Source organism: Clarias gariepinus, chromosome 11, assembly GCF_024256425.1.
Source record: "Clarias gariepinus isolate MV-2021 ecotype Netherlands chromosome 11, CGAR_prim_01v2, whole genome shotgun sequence".
NCBI classification, from domain to species: Eukaryota; Metazoa; Chordata; class Actinopteri; order Siluriformes; family Clariidae; genus Clarias; species Clarias gariepinus.
In genome coordinates this window covers 28,129,544-28,142,060 of record NC_071110.1, presented here as the reverse complement: position 1 = coordinate 28,142,060, position 12,517 = coordinate 28,129,544, and the positions used below count along the sequence as shown (strand labels likewise).

Genomic DNA, 12,517 nt, shown 5'->3' with positions numbered 1-12,517 from the left:
TCAAATATTCAACTTGACCACACAGGTCTTAAAAGAGGGATTGTTACTTGCTGTACACTCCTGTCTTGTGTGTAATATTTCAACACACACCAGTCAGAAATGATTTCAGACTCAAGAAAACCATAATTATCGCTGCTTGTTTGAAAACTGCCCGTTTCGCACTTTTCTGAAACCACAGCCATCTCAAGTAGTATGCGGGGCCCAGCATGTTTTTTTTTTTTTTTTAACCTTTTTTTTTCAGTCTAAAGGAATGCAGCTTCTATGAAGAAGGCGAAAATAAATAAGCTATAGAACAAACATAACCAATGCACAAAATATAGCAAATTAAGAACAAATAAGTAAACAATTCAGGATGTCAGTGTAATTTTCATGCCTCAGAAGTGTCAACGTCATACCTTTCCCAGTGTGTAAGAATCCCACAGCGTGAGAGAGTAAATATGCACAATTACTGTGTCTGCATTCCCTTGCAGTTTGCTGATAGACAAGGTCTGCAAACTATTTAAAAGCCCTCCCAGCTAACTGCTGCAGCAGATCTTTCACTCAGATTTAGCAGCAAAGATAAAAGTTGGCACATGGGGAAAAAAAACACACACACAGACAAAATGAAAATATTGCTGCCTATCTCTATCATAGTTATAAATAATACATAAAAAGTGTATCTGCTATTGATTTCGGAATATTACTACATACCAAACTACAAACCAAGACAGGTTTGTAGCCCAGTGCCTAAGCCTGAACAAGAAGTGAACATGCTGAGAATTAAGTACCCTATATGATTTTCTCTGAAGTGTTATTAATACATTAATGCACCACAATCAAGCATCATGATATAGAGGCGTAAATAAGTAGACAGTTTCAAGTACCTCGTTTCCACTTTCAGAAAAGATTGCCTTGGCCTGGTTTCCTCTGCCATAACAAGACTGAACCCCATCAGGAAGTGCAACGACATCAACTGGTCAATGAAAATCAGACTCATCCAGGTGCAAGAGCTTGAAGCTTGTGATGAGACCAAGGCATTTAAATACAAGTGATACAGGAAAGGTTTTATGCAATTTGTCAACAGGCAAGAGAGCCAACTGCTTGGGCTCCTAGGCCAGTAGGGGGCTCCCCTGATGGCTGCCCCATATTTATTTATTATTGTAGCGTTTTTACGCCGGGAAGAATGCTGGAGAGACGAGTGAGCTTATTTGCTGCCCAATGCAATGGCTGGGAGTACTTTATTTAGCACACAGCATGTAAGGCATGAGCAGCACCTTCACTCAGGAGCCTACATCCAATTCACCACTAGCTTGAACTGGAGCACATTTCACACGTCACACACCCCTCACACAAACAGGGCCGAAGCCACCAACCCAAACACCTTTCCCCAACATGGTGAACACACACCGACATCCCCGCAAGGCATGCTGGTCGTCAGCCGCCGCCCCGCCCACGCCACACTGCCCCCACCCGAGCTGTGACCGTCCCTGGTCACCATGAAGAACTCCGTTTCGGAGGCGTGGAGGCGGTCGGCGCTGGCGGTGGGAACGCCGGCGTCCTTTGGCAGGTGAGGGGTGAACGCGAATGTAGTCCTGAGGCGGTCCGGCCTCCAGAGTTCGATGGTTACCGGGCGTGCGGCTGTGGAGGCGCAAGACGGTCCCGGTGGGGCAAAACTCGTGCCCGCCCTGCCAACCGCACCCGGTAGATGACATCGGAGAGCCGAGCTGGCTGTGAGTGTCCACGCCCATTCGCCCCTTCTGCCTGGCGATGAGCGGTTCACAGTTCCACAACCCGTGGGAAACAGTGGAGCCGGTGTCCACGAGCGCCCGCAGTAAGACGCCGTCCGGCACCCAGTCGATGTAAAGCCCCGCGGGGCTCCCTAACCGTCCACCCGGCGCTAGTTGAGCGGCTGCTGGTGTACGCTGTTCCTCAGGCCTGAGAACGTTGAAGCGGTAGTCCGGCTGTCCATCAGGCCTGAGAACGTTGCAGTGGTAGTCCGGCGGTCCCTGGCCTCGGCGTCGTCGCGGAATCTTGGAAGCGGTGTCGAGGCCTAGCCGCGACGGGTAGCCCTGTCCCCGGCTAGGTTCACCTACCAAGCGCCACTGAGCTGCGGGCGGTCGCTCGGCTCTTTTGCCGTGATGTGCCGCCATTATGGGCTCAGCGCGCTCGACCTCGCACAGCGCCTCCTTACGGTAACCCGCGCCGTCGCCTCGCCGCGAAACGTCGGAGAGCTGCACGTTGCCTAGCCGCGACGGGTAGCCCTGTCCCCGGCTAGGTTCACGAACCGAGCGCCACTGAGCTGCGGGCGGTCGCTCGGCTCTTCCGCCGCGATGTGCCGCCGATATGGGCTCAGCGCGCTCGGCCTCGCGCAGCGGCAGGTCGCTTTGCCGGCTAACGGCGCACGGAGCTGTATCTTGCTCCGGCGCTTGCGCAGTGCCAGCCTCCGCCCCGAGATCCAGCGCCGGGATTTTCTGCTTCCCGCTCCGCGTTGGTTGACGTGGTGTGCTCGCGCTAGCTCCGCCAGAAAAGCGCTTCTTCAGCGCGAGTAGTCGCTCCGCTACTCGGCGGCCCGCTTGGATTTTCAGAAGGTCCTCCTTTGTGCGCTCGAACCCGTTATTCTCCATCCCACTTCTGACACCAATGTAGCGTTTTTACGCCGGGAAGAATGCTGGAGAGACGAGTGAGCTTATTTGCTGCCCAATGCAATGGCTGGGAGTACTTTATTTAGCACACAGCATGTAAGGCATGAGCAGCACCTTCACTCAGGAGCCTACATCCAATTCACCACTAGCTTGAACTGGAGCACATTTCACACGTCACACACCCCTCACACAAACAGGGCCGAAGCCACCAACCCAAACACCTTTCCCCAACATGGTGAACACACACCGACATCCCCGCAAGGCATGCTGGTCGTCAGCCGCCGCCCCGCCCACGCCAATAATGATATGAAATCTGGTTGGAGAAGCTGCCTGAAAAAATGCATGCCTAGGGCCCCTAGAATCACCTCTGTTACAAATGCCAACTTAAGTCGGGTCATCATCATCACCCATAAAGGCAAATAAGAACCACTCTATAACATCATCAGGCCGCACACATCGTGCCTGCTATGGTCACGTAACCCTTCATGACCCCACAGTAGAGGAAATGCACCACAGAGGTAGCCGGAGCAAAACCTGACTAAAGATTGCCAAAGAATGGACTGTTACCTTGCTACAAGCTAATAAAGAGAACAGTGAAGAGACTTGCTGCCAATTGGCAAGTCCATTCACTTCAAGGTTTGCATTTTGTTGTGCTGACTGCGGTGTGCATTCAGATGTTTTACTGCTCAGCATGGGCATTGAATAATAGGTTTTTGTCTGTTTTTTTAAATTACTCAGGCATTCCTGTCAGTTTAAATCACCCTTCTCCTCTGACCCCTCTCATCAACAAGGCATCTGTGCTTGCATAACTGCTGCTCCCCAGATTTCTTGTATAATTCTAAGAAAATTCCAAGACTCTCGTGTGTGAAAATCACAGGAAATCAGCAGTTAAATCAGTTTCTCTGGCTCGAACAAGCATGCCACGAGCAAAATAACTGAGATCACAATTTTCCCATTCTGATGTATTTGACATGTATCTACATGACATTATGCATTGGGCTGCTGCCATATGATTGCCTAATTGAACATTTTTCCATTGCAAAAAGTACTAGATAGATAAAATAAAATTGAATTGAATTTCCTTGATCACTTCTTGTTGGGCCCAAAAGTTCTAAAAAGTAGTCAGATTTTTTTTTTTTTTTTTTTTGCTCAAAGAGGTAAAAAGGATGCAAGCATCTCTTTATTCATCGTAAACACCATAGCACTAAAAGACAAACAAGAACTATGGTAACTTGGAAGAGTTAACTGTGCCTATGGGCAATAGCCAGGGATACAAGAATCATGCCAAAAAGAAACCAACAACAGCAAACATGCTAACCATAGCAGATGCTAGATGAACAATGAAAATTACATCAAAACTTGCACAGTGTGATTTCTAAGACTTTTGTTCTGTTGTGTCTCTCTTGCATTTTTCTTTTTCTTTAGTAATAGCGATAAGTCACAACCATAGTTCCTCAATCTTGTTGATTTTGTGCTCATGTAAAGTATGTTGAGTAAAAGAGAAGTCTGAGCTTGCATATACACCCCTTATCAATTCTGACAGAACTCAAGACTACTACTTGGATGCAAAGCTAAGCATACCAAGGTGGTGTTTGGATTGATTTAGATCCCCCCATGTGTGGCTCAGGGAAATAGACGTTCCGACCCCCTAAAATGGAGCCAAGTCACCCACTGACAGATGACAGCTACCCTGCCATTTCTAGTGGATGGGCACTGTGGATCTGATGACGCGGAGAGGAAGTGGCTCAATTTCCTGTTGTCGAAGCTTGCTGGCCCAGGCACACCCAGTCATAAAAATCCGACCAAACTCCTACAGCTGCTCAAGTGGGGGATTCCAGTGACCAGATACGTATGAGCTTCCCAAAAAATTGTTTAGGCAGTTGGTTTACTATAACCTGGACCAACCTGTTGACCCTCAGCAGCTTTGTTCCAGGTAGAGGTCATCTTGGAGGCCAAGAAGTTAGATGGGGTCATGCCACACACAAGCCAAGCTCTCACAGCACTTCCAAGCCCTAGCCAAATAAATAATTATTTCACTTGGTCAAGTCTTTTTCTAAAGAAACACATCTGGTGTGATTACAAAATAAAGATTATAGATCAACCAGATGCTGTTGCCCCCATGAATTCACTTATGTTTGTTGCTGGAGAAGAGGGTGACCACTTTATTCTGAGTTTTTCTTCTGGTTCTCTCTTTTAGTTATGCTGTCATAGCTGGTCTTGCCAAAGTTCCTATTTAAAAAATGTACAGTACATTAACTCTCTTCCCCTCTCTGTCCAGTTACACATGGCACTCCTGAGATACCAATGATCCACCACCCCTTCTGCCTGCTGGACCTGTCTGATCGGTTTGAATGCTCAACTTCTGAGTGAAGGTCTCATCACATGAGAGTGCTCACTTCTGCTGAGCATAGATTCATATGGTTTGCTCAAAGATACAAAGAACTTTAGATGATACAAAGAATATTACTATAATAGTTAATGCTGGCAGATGAATGCCTTGTTACCTTAAAAAAGTGAAAATGAAAACTTCATGTTAACAAAGTTAATCTTCCTATCATACATTTTCACTTTTTGGCCATTTAGCACACAGTTATCGAAAGGATTGTCACATCATCTGATGTTTCTCAAATGAGGGTGAGTTCCCTTTTGAGTCTGGTTCCTCTTAGGGGTTATCCCTCGCGTAGTCTCAGGGAGTTTTCCCCTGCCTTGATTGCCTCCAGCTTGCTCATTTGGGATGCATAGATAAATCTTGGCATTTATTTATTTATTTAAAATGGCATGTTAAATGTTTTTCTGTTTTTTTTCTGTTTTTTTTTCTGTAAAGCTGCTTAGTGAAAAAAGTCCATTGTTACAAAAATCTAATCTTTTCTGAGTATGTTTGCATATAATCGTCCATAGCATTTAAACCATTAACATTAAAACCACCTAGGATTGGTGTCGCCTTTCTGCCACAAGGCTCTGGGCCTTTGAGCCATGTCTCTGCAGTGCCTCTGAGGTTGTGCTGTGGTTTTTGGCATTAGGATGTTGGCAGTGGAACCATTGGGTGCTGTGTTACAGGTTTGGGCTCCAGTGGATTGGACCTGTTTGTCAAGCGCATCACATGGGTGTTTGATCTGACTGAGATCTGGGATTTGGGGCATACATGAGGCTTGGATGCCTTTGATCCTGTTACCAGTTGGCTGGTGATCACTAGTGTTCATGTCACACATAGAGTTTTCATGTTCTCCTCATGCTTTGTGCTCCCCAGAGTCCAAAGACATGCGCTGTAGCCTGATTCGTGCCTCCACATTGCCTGCAGCTTATGAATAGGTGTGTGAGTGTGTGTGCACCTGTGCCCTGCAGTAGGTTGGCACAGCATCCAAAGTTGTCCTGTCTGCCTGCCCTAAGCCTTCTGAGAAAAGCTCCAGATCCCTGCAACCCTACACAAGATGCGTAGTCAGGAAATTGAATGAATATCAAATTCAATTAGATAATATTATACATACAATACAGCCAAAAATATGTGGACACTTGACTCTTACACCCAGAGAAAAGAGATACATTTGTTGCTATTAGAAAAACCTCCAACCATCTGCACTGGCTTTCCACTACATTTTAAAGCATGGCTATGGGGATTTGCTTATTCGGCACAAGACCATTAGTGAAGTTAGACACTGAAATTGGGTTAGAAAGCCAGATCAGTAGGGTTGGAATCAGAACTCTTTGCAGGCCACGCAAACTTTGGCTGACCATGTCTTCATGGAGATGGTGTTGTTCATGTTGGATGACACGCTTGAACCTCTTAGTTCTAATGAAAGTAAATTGTAATAAAACAGCATGCAAAGACATGATATGGTAATTGTGTGCTTTGAAGATTGTGGAATCCGGCAGGAGGAATATAAATGGATGCTTTGGTCATGTATTGTTTGTTTATTTTGTTTAAATGAATAGATCAAAGAAATAAAGATATGTCATTTCACTTTAAATGTATTTAGATACAAAGGGAACAGCCTGTATAAAATAAGAAGGAACAAGCAATGCCGATTTCTCTGAGTGCAAAGCAGCAGAAGGAACTGCGAAGAAAAAAAAAGGGGAAATAGCTGGCCTCTGACGTCAAAAGCATAGCAGTGGAAGTAATTTCCTTTTATAGCCACGCTCACTCTGTAGTGCATTTTTTGTCCAGTGGGACGCGTCTTAGCAGGCTGGGATAGAGAGGGCCTCCCTGATCATGACGCAAACACTATGAGAGAGTTAGTTTAGCAGAGTGGAATAGGGAAAAATCCCCTTTTAAAACCTCATACTTTTACTTTTATTCTGAAAAGTAAAAGTAAGAAAAATCTACAGAGTACATAGGAGAGTAAAGATTTAATCTGCAGCCTTATCTTTGATTGGAAGAAGACAAGAAGTAAAGACAGGAAGAAACCCGAAATTCGGTTACATAATGATTTCTGGAGGGGAAAATGAATTAAGCCCATGCTGTATACAACAAGGTTATTCAGAGAATCTTCTTAAGTTGGACATTTAAAGTGAGCGTCTGCTATGGATGGGGATATAGTAAAAATCATATGACTATCAAGAAACAGTCCTTAAAATAGCATAAATTTTACAGGAAGCTTAAACGGGATTGTAACCATTTGGGTGGAAACCGCCCCTCTTGCCCACACTGAGAATATTTCACCACACATGCAATCCATTTGGCAGCAGTGGACTCTTATTTAAGCTCGCTCCCCCTACTTTTTCATACTTTTGACCGCATTGTCCTCCGCATTCTCTGGAGTTGTGTTGTTCTTGGCAGTTGAGCCCCTTGACAGGCCTTAACAGCACCTTGCGCAGGCAGAACAGAAAGCAGACAAGTTTCCATGACGCTGTGTTCTTTGCGCAATTCCCCCCTATGCTCCTTAAGTATAAGACCTACTTCCACATTTTTTATTTTTATTTTTTTTGCACTTCTCCTCAGTGGAAGCAAAAAGGAAAAGCATTTGAAGAAGTATAACCACTGACTTAACTCCATATTGTCAATATTTTTATTTAGGTGATGAAGCAAGCAGAATGTATCCAATATATCCAACCAATTTGGACAATATTTAGTGGTTTGTATTATACTACTGTAACAATTAGCTTGCTGAAGAGCAAAATATTTCGTATAATAGACCAAATAAATGTTGTCATAGAATCCTACTTTTTTATCTTTCAACACTGCAGGCCATAACAGTATTACATTACACGAGTTATATATCAATCACGGTATTTGTTTGCCTTCTAGTGCACGTAGATAAAGGTTTATGAACAGACAAGTGAGGTTAAAGTGCAACAAAAGAGGCTCTAGACAGTTAAACATTAATAAAAAATTATTGGGGAAGTGATGACTGATGACTGAAGCTAAACTTGTATTTAATTGTGCTCAGCATTTACCCAAGAAAAAAAAAACCCTGCGTCACATGTGGTTAAGCCATTTGGTGGCATGTGATATGGATAAAATGATCAGCGTGATTATAATATGTGTAGCAATAAGCAAATATATCATCTAATCTATTATATTCTTGCTTGTTGAAAGTGGATTACAAACTGAGACAATTAAAAATAATAAATAAATAAATAAATAGACGTCAAAACAACTATCCTTGTGTGGCATTGCCGTGGATTCCCACTTGATATTTATGGCAGTCAGTTCAGTTTGAGATCAGACCTTAAACTTAAATCACAGTAATAATTTAGAATAATTCATCACAGTTACTCTGTACTATGCTTCATGATGAGTGTGATTTATGAAGTTAAGAGAGAAGGACAGTTATGGACAATATTTTTCGTTCACTTAAAAATACAAGAAATGTAAATTGCAAACAATCCAAAAAACGTAACAGCTTTTTGCAAGTTTATTATCTGTCATGAAAATGGATTGAGATGGATTACAAAGTGCATTTGATCTAACCTAGTCTTTTAATTGCTGTATACACTGAACGCAGATGGATTTTCGTCTAACAAGCAAAATTCATCAAGCTCCATGATCTGCACAGTGTTATTACGTCTTAGAGACACAGCTTTAAGAAACCATAAAACAGCTGTGTGTGTTTACCCTGTCAGGCACAATAAGACCCCTTGTCCAGTGAAGCAGAATACATCCAGTGGCTACTTATTTGCTTAAACTGGACTGCTTCTGTTGTTATGGTAACACATCCGGTGTGCCTGTTGACAAGAAGAAGACCTAAATGGCCTAAGTGTATTTAACTCTTTACTGGCATCATATGGAGAAAACTTAAAAGAATGTACCTTTTTTGGAGATTTTTCTTTTCGATCAGACTAATCAAAAAACTTTTTTTTGCTCAGTTACAGTGTAACATAACATGAGCCTTGAAAATTCATACAAATATTACTTTTGCTATTCTTTTTGCATATGTTGCCATTTTATAAGTCACTCAAATGGCATTTCCAGACTGGCATTTGGTGCATGGCACTGGTCTCTGATCCACCACAGGTTATTTCACATACAAACAGTACCATATGTAAAAGCAATTCTCTCCTGGATTCAAGCAATGAGTGAATTATTAGATGAACTTCGCACGTTACTTTTTAATTCAAGAGTATGTAAACAAAAAAAGGAAAGTTCTGAGGCTACACTGGAATGCCCTTAAATATATGCAACAGATGACAAAAAAGGATGATGTTGGGCAAGCCAGGGTCAACATTCAAACAACAGTGCTAAATAATTTTAGCCAATATGTAGGATATATAAACATTTTCATCATATTTTTATATATTATGATAATTATAATATATTTTTAATAGTATTTGCTTTCTGACAATTAAATGCTGTTTTCAGAACTTTCTTTGCTATGAGTTTCATACTGCTGAGTTGTGAGACAGAAAAAGACAAACATGACCAAAGTTAATTTTCTACATAATTTATTTAATAATTTTTTGGGAAATTATTATTAAATCCATCACTTTGTGGCAACACTTTTAATACCCCAACATGTGCTGATAAATAAGTAAAAAATACATCGCTATTACTTTAATAAATACTTAATAAATACATTGGTTAAGTCTATACAATTACAAAACATTGCAAATGAAGGCATTCTAAACTACGGAAATACTGTGCTGTTACAGTCCCTGATGAAAAAAAAACAACACTCTTGACAAGTCTTGTCTGAAAAAAAAAATACATTTGTTGTGTGTAAATTATGATACAGGGAGGTTTTTACCAAAAGGCTGTCAAGATCCAAGGCAAAAAAAACATAGGCACATAGATCATAATGCTTTGGTTAAATGCTACATATCTCCCAGTAGAGGTAAAGTGCATTTCTTAGTGAGTACATGTAATAGCTATCATTTCATGTTTGTCACATTGCTGGTTGAGTGAGTAGCCTAGAAATTATCTTCTTTGTGTCAGCTGATTGTTTGGAATGGGCAAAGACACAAGCTCTGCTTACGTCAGTAGCACTAATATGGCACCTGATGTTTTTGACCAATGTCTGTGGTAAAATTCGCCATTAGCAAAGCAAGCAAGTGGAAGACACAATGGAAAGTACATAAACGCAATAAAAATACATAGCTTTAGACTGCAAGTGTGTATCAAAATAAATTTCTTATAGACAGTAATTAAAGTAAATAAATAACCAAAAATATTAAGAGTTTTCATATTACTGTCATAATAAAGAGTCTTTGAAAAAGACTGTGATTCCAAAAATGTCCATTAAAAAAAAAAGAAATTATTCAGAAACAGACATGCGAGCGAAAACAGTGAGGCGTTTGCTGGCTACATTTTCAAAAGTGGGGGATTCAGAGCCACTTGAGCTCCCTGTGCTGCTGTAGCTCTCATGGTCTGAGAGAGACTCGTCTGAGGCAAAGCGCTGGATGTTGGCATGGCTGAACCCAAAGGCACTGCTTCGGTTCTCCTTCGCAGCGCATTTGCCAACCAACGGCTCAAAGTTTGTTCCTTGGCCCCACACACAGTGTGAGGACTTCTGAGGCTCTGTTAGCAAAGGAGAGGTATGGACATCGCTCTCAACTCGGATCTGTGGGAATGGAAACATATCACGAGTTGTGTCGTTAAATGCAGGGGACAAGATGTCAGCTGGCGGAGGAGAAACTGATGGCGCACGGCTAAAACCCATAGATTCGTAGGATGCTGGTGGGGAGACACTGCGAGAGCCGAGGAAACCGGCAAAGCTTACGCTCTGGCGGAGAACTCGCGCTTGCTGGCTGGCAGGTGTTTGGGACTTCTGGTTGAGTGTTTGAGGATAGGAGAGTTTCTCCTCGTGGATAAAGTGGCAGCGGCTTCCGTAGGGACAGTATCCGAAGTTGTAGAACGTGCGACATGCCTCTGTTTTATACTTCGGATGGCGGTAAAGACCTCGAAGCTCACTTTCGCCGTGTGCAAACTGACACTTGTTACCATATTTGCAGCTGCCGTTCTCTTGGAAACTTCGGCACAGCTCAGTCTTGTACCGGTTTGAAGCCTGAGGAGCTAAAGGTGGGAATCCAGGTGGTGGTGGAAGTTCGAGAGACTTCAGCTTGTTGTTGGGTAGGTAGTTATCAGTCAGACTCATAGACCTGTCAGCCCTGAATGGATACTGAGGCTTTTTTGGCATGTTCTCGCTCCATATGTCAAATGGCCAGCCGACCGAGTCCTCGCTGAGTTTCTCAGAGCTGAGGCTCTTCGGGGAGACGCAGGAAGACAGCTGACGGGACGTTGTTTTCGTGTGTTGTTTTGGGAAGTCATCATTCAGGCCGATCTGAAGGAAGTTCTGAAAAGAAAAGTCGAAGACAGTTTGAATAAATACGTTTTTCAAGTCAACACAAACAACATCTGCAAATCTGCCACGTAGGTCAAGCGAACTAAACTACGCAACAGAGCAAAGAAGAAGAAGCTGCCAACTTCAGTCTGAGGCAGCAGGGGGGGAGAGAGAGAGAGAGAGAGAGGACAAAAATAAAAACAAAACAATAACAAAAATAGGTCTAGGTAAGTAACTTACGCGAATAAGAAGAAGTTCGTCGTAGTTGTCCGACATTCTTCAGTTACAGAGTCGACAGAGTTGGTGTGAGAGTGTAGCGAAGCACTGCAGGCTATGAGTGTGTGACGTGTGAGTCTCCCGCTCGGTATTTATGCTCTCTTTGCTGGGTGGGTTCACACACACTCCTCCCTGAGGGGGACGACGTAACTACCGTAAACGCTGGGTTCGTGTGTGTGTGTGTGTGTGTGTGAGAGAGAGAGAGAGAGAGAGGGAGCAGTTGGGTGGCAGGGAAACGTTTCAGTTTCGCCGAGCGTTTAAATAACACGAAAGCTCCACTCCAGCGCGTGCGTTTACCGTAAGCTACGTGTGTCGCAAGAAACTTCTAGATTACGGGCAATATTATATAACCAGAACTCATAGAATGTTGAATGTTTATGTTTAAATTTAGTAATAAAATCTTCACGCATATATTTTCTGTATGTTAAAATATGTATACATTCTACAATTGTCTCATTATTTAAGTGTAAGAAAGAGACATATATCGTTCTCTGCTGATTTTACACTTAAATAGTAATATGAGTGTGTGTGTGTGTGTGTGTGTGTATAGTATATGGGTAACTGAAATACTGGCAAATTTAGTGTTGGAGGTTTCATGGCAAAATTTTACCAGCCTGGTGGCCAATCTTCATTCTTTGCACGTTCCATCAGTAAAAGCAGAGTGTAAAGGTTTAATTAGCAGAGTAATAGCACAGTTTTGCTTAAAATATTGCAATGCACACAACATTATGCGTGGCATATAAAGACAGACAAATACATAGATAGTCACCCTATACAGTTCAGTACACAGTACACGGAACAACGTTCCTCCAGGACCAGGATGTTTCATACAACATACGTTAACAACATAAATGAACGAAACTAGCTAAGACAAAAACCTAATTATCTGACTACCCAGAACGACAA

At 42.8% G+C, this 12,517-nt stretch overlaps 1 protein-coding gene across 1 annotated transcript; it reads right to left on the bottom strand.

The window, feature by feature from the left end:
* Positions 1–9,483: 9,483 nt before the first annotated feature.
* On the bottom strand, positions 9,484–11,732 carry zgc:162730 (uncharacterized protein LOC564559 homolog). The gene is made up of 2 exons (XM_053507685.1): positions 11,576–11,732; positions 9,484–11,347 (listed from the first exon to the last, which is right to left on the bottom strand). Exons 1-2 carry the CDS (start codon positions 11,609–11,611, stop codon positions 10,310–10,312), a joined length of 1,074 nt encoding a protein of 357 aa, XP_053363660.1. The 5' UTR covers positions 11,612–11,732; the 3' UTR covers positions 9,484–10,309.
* Between the last annotated feature and the right edge of the window lie 785 nt (positions 11,733–12,517).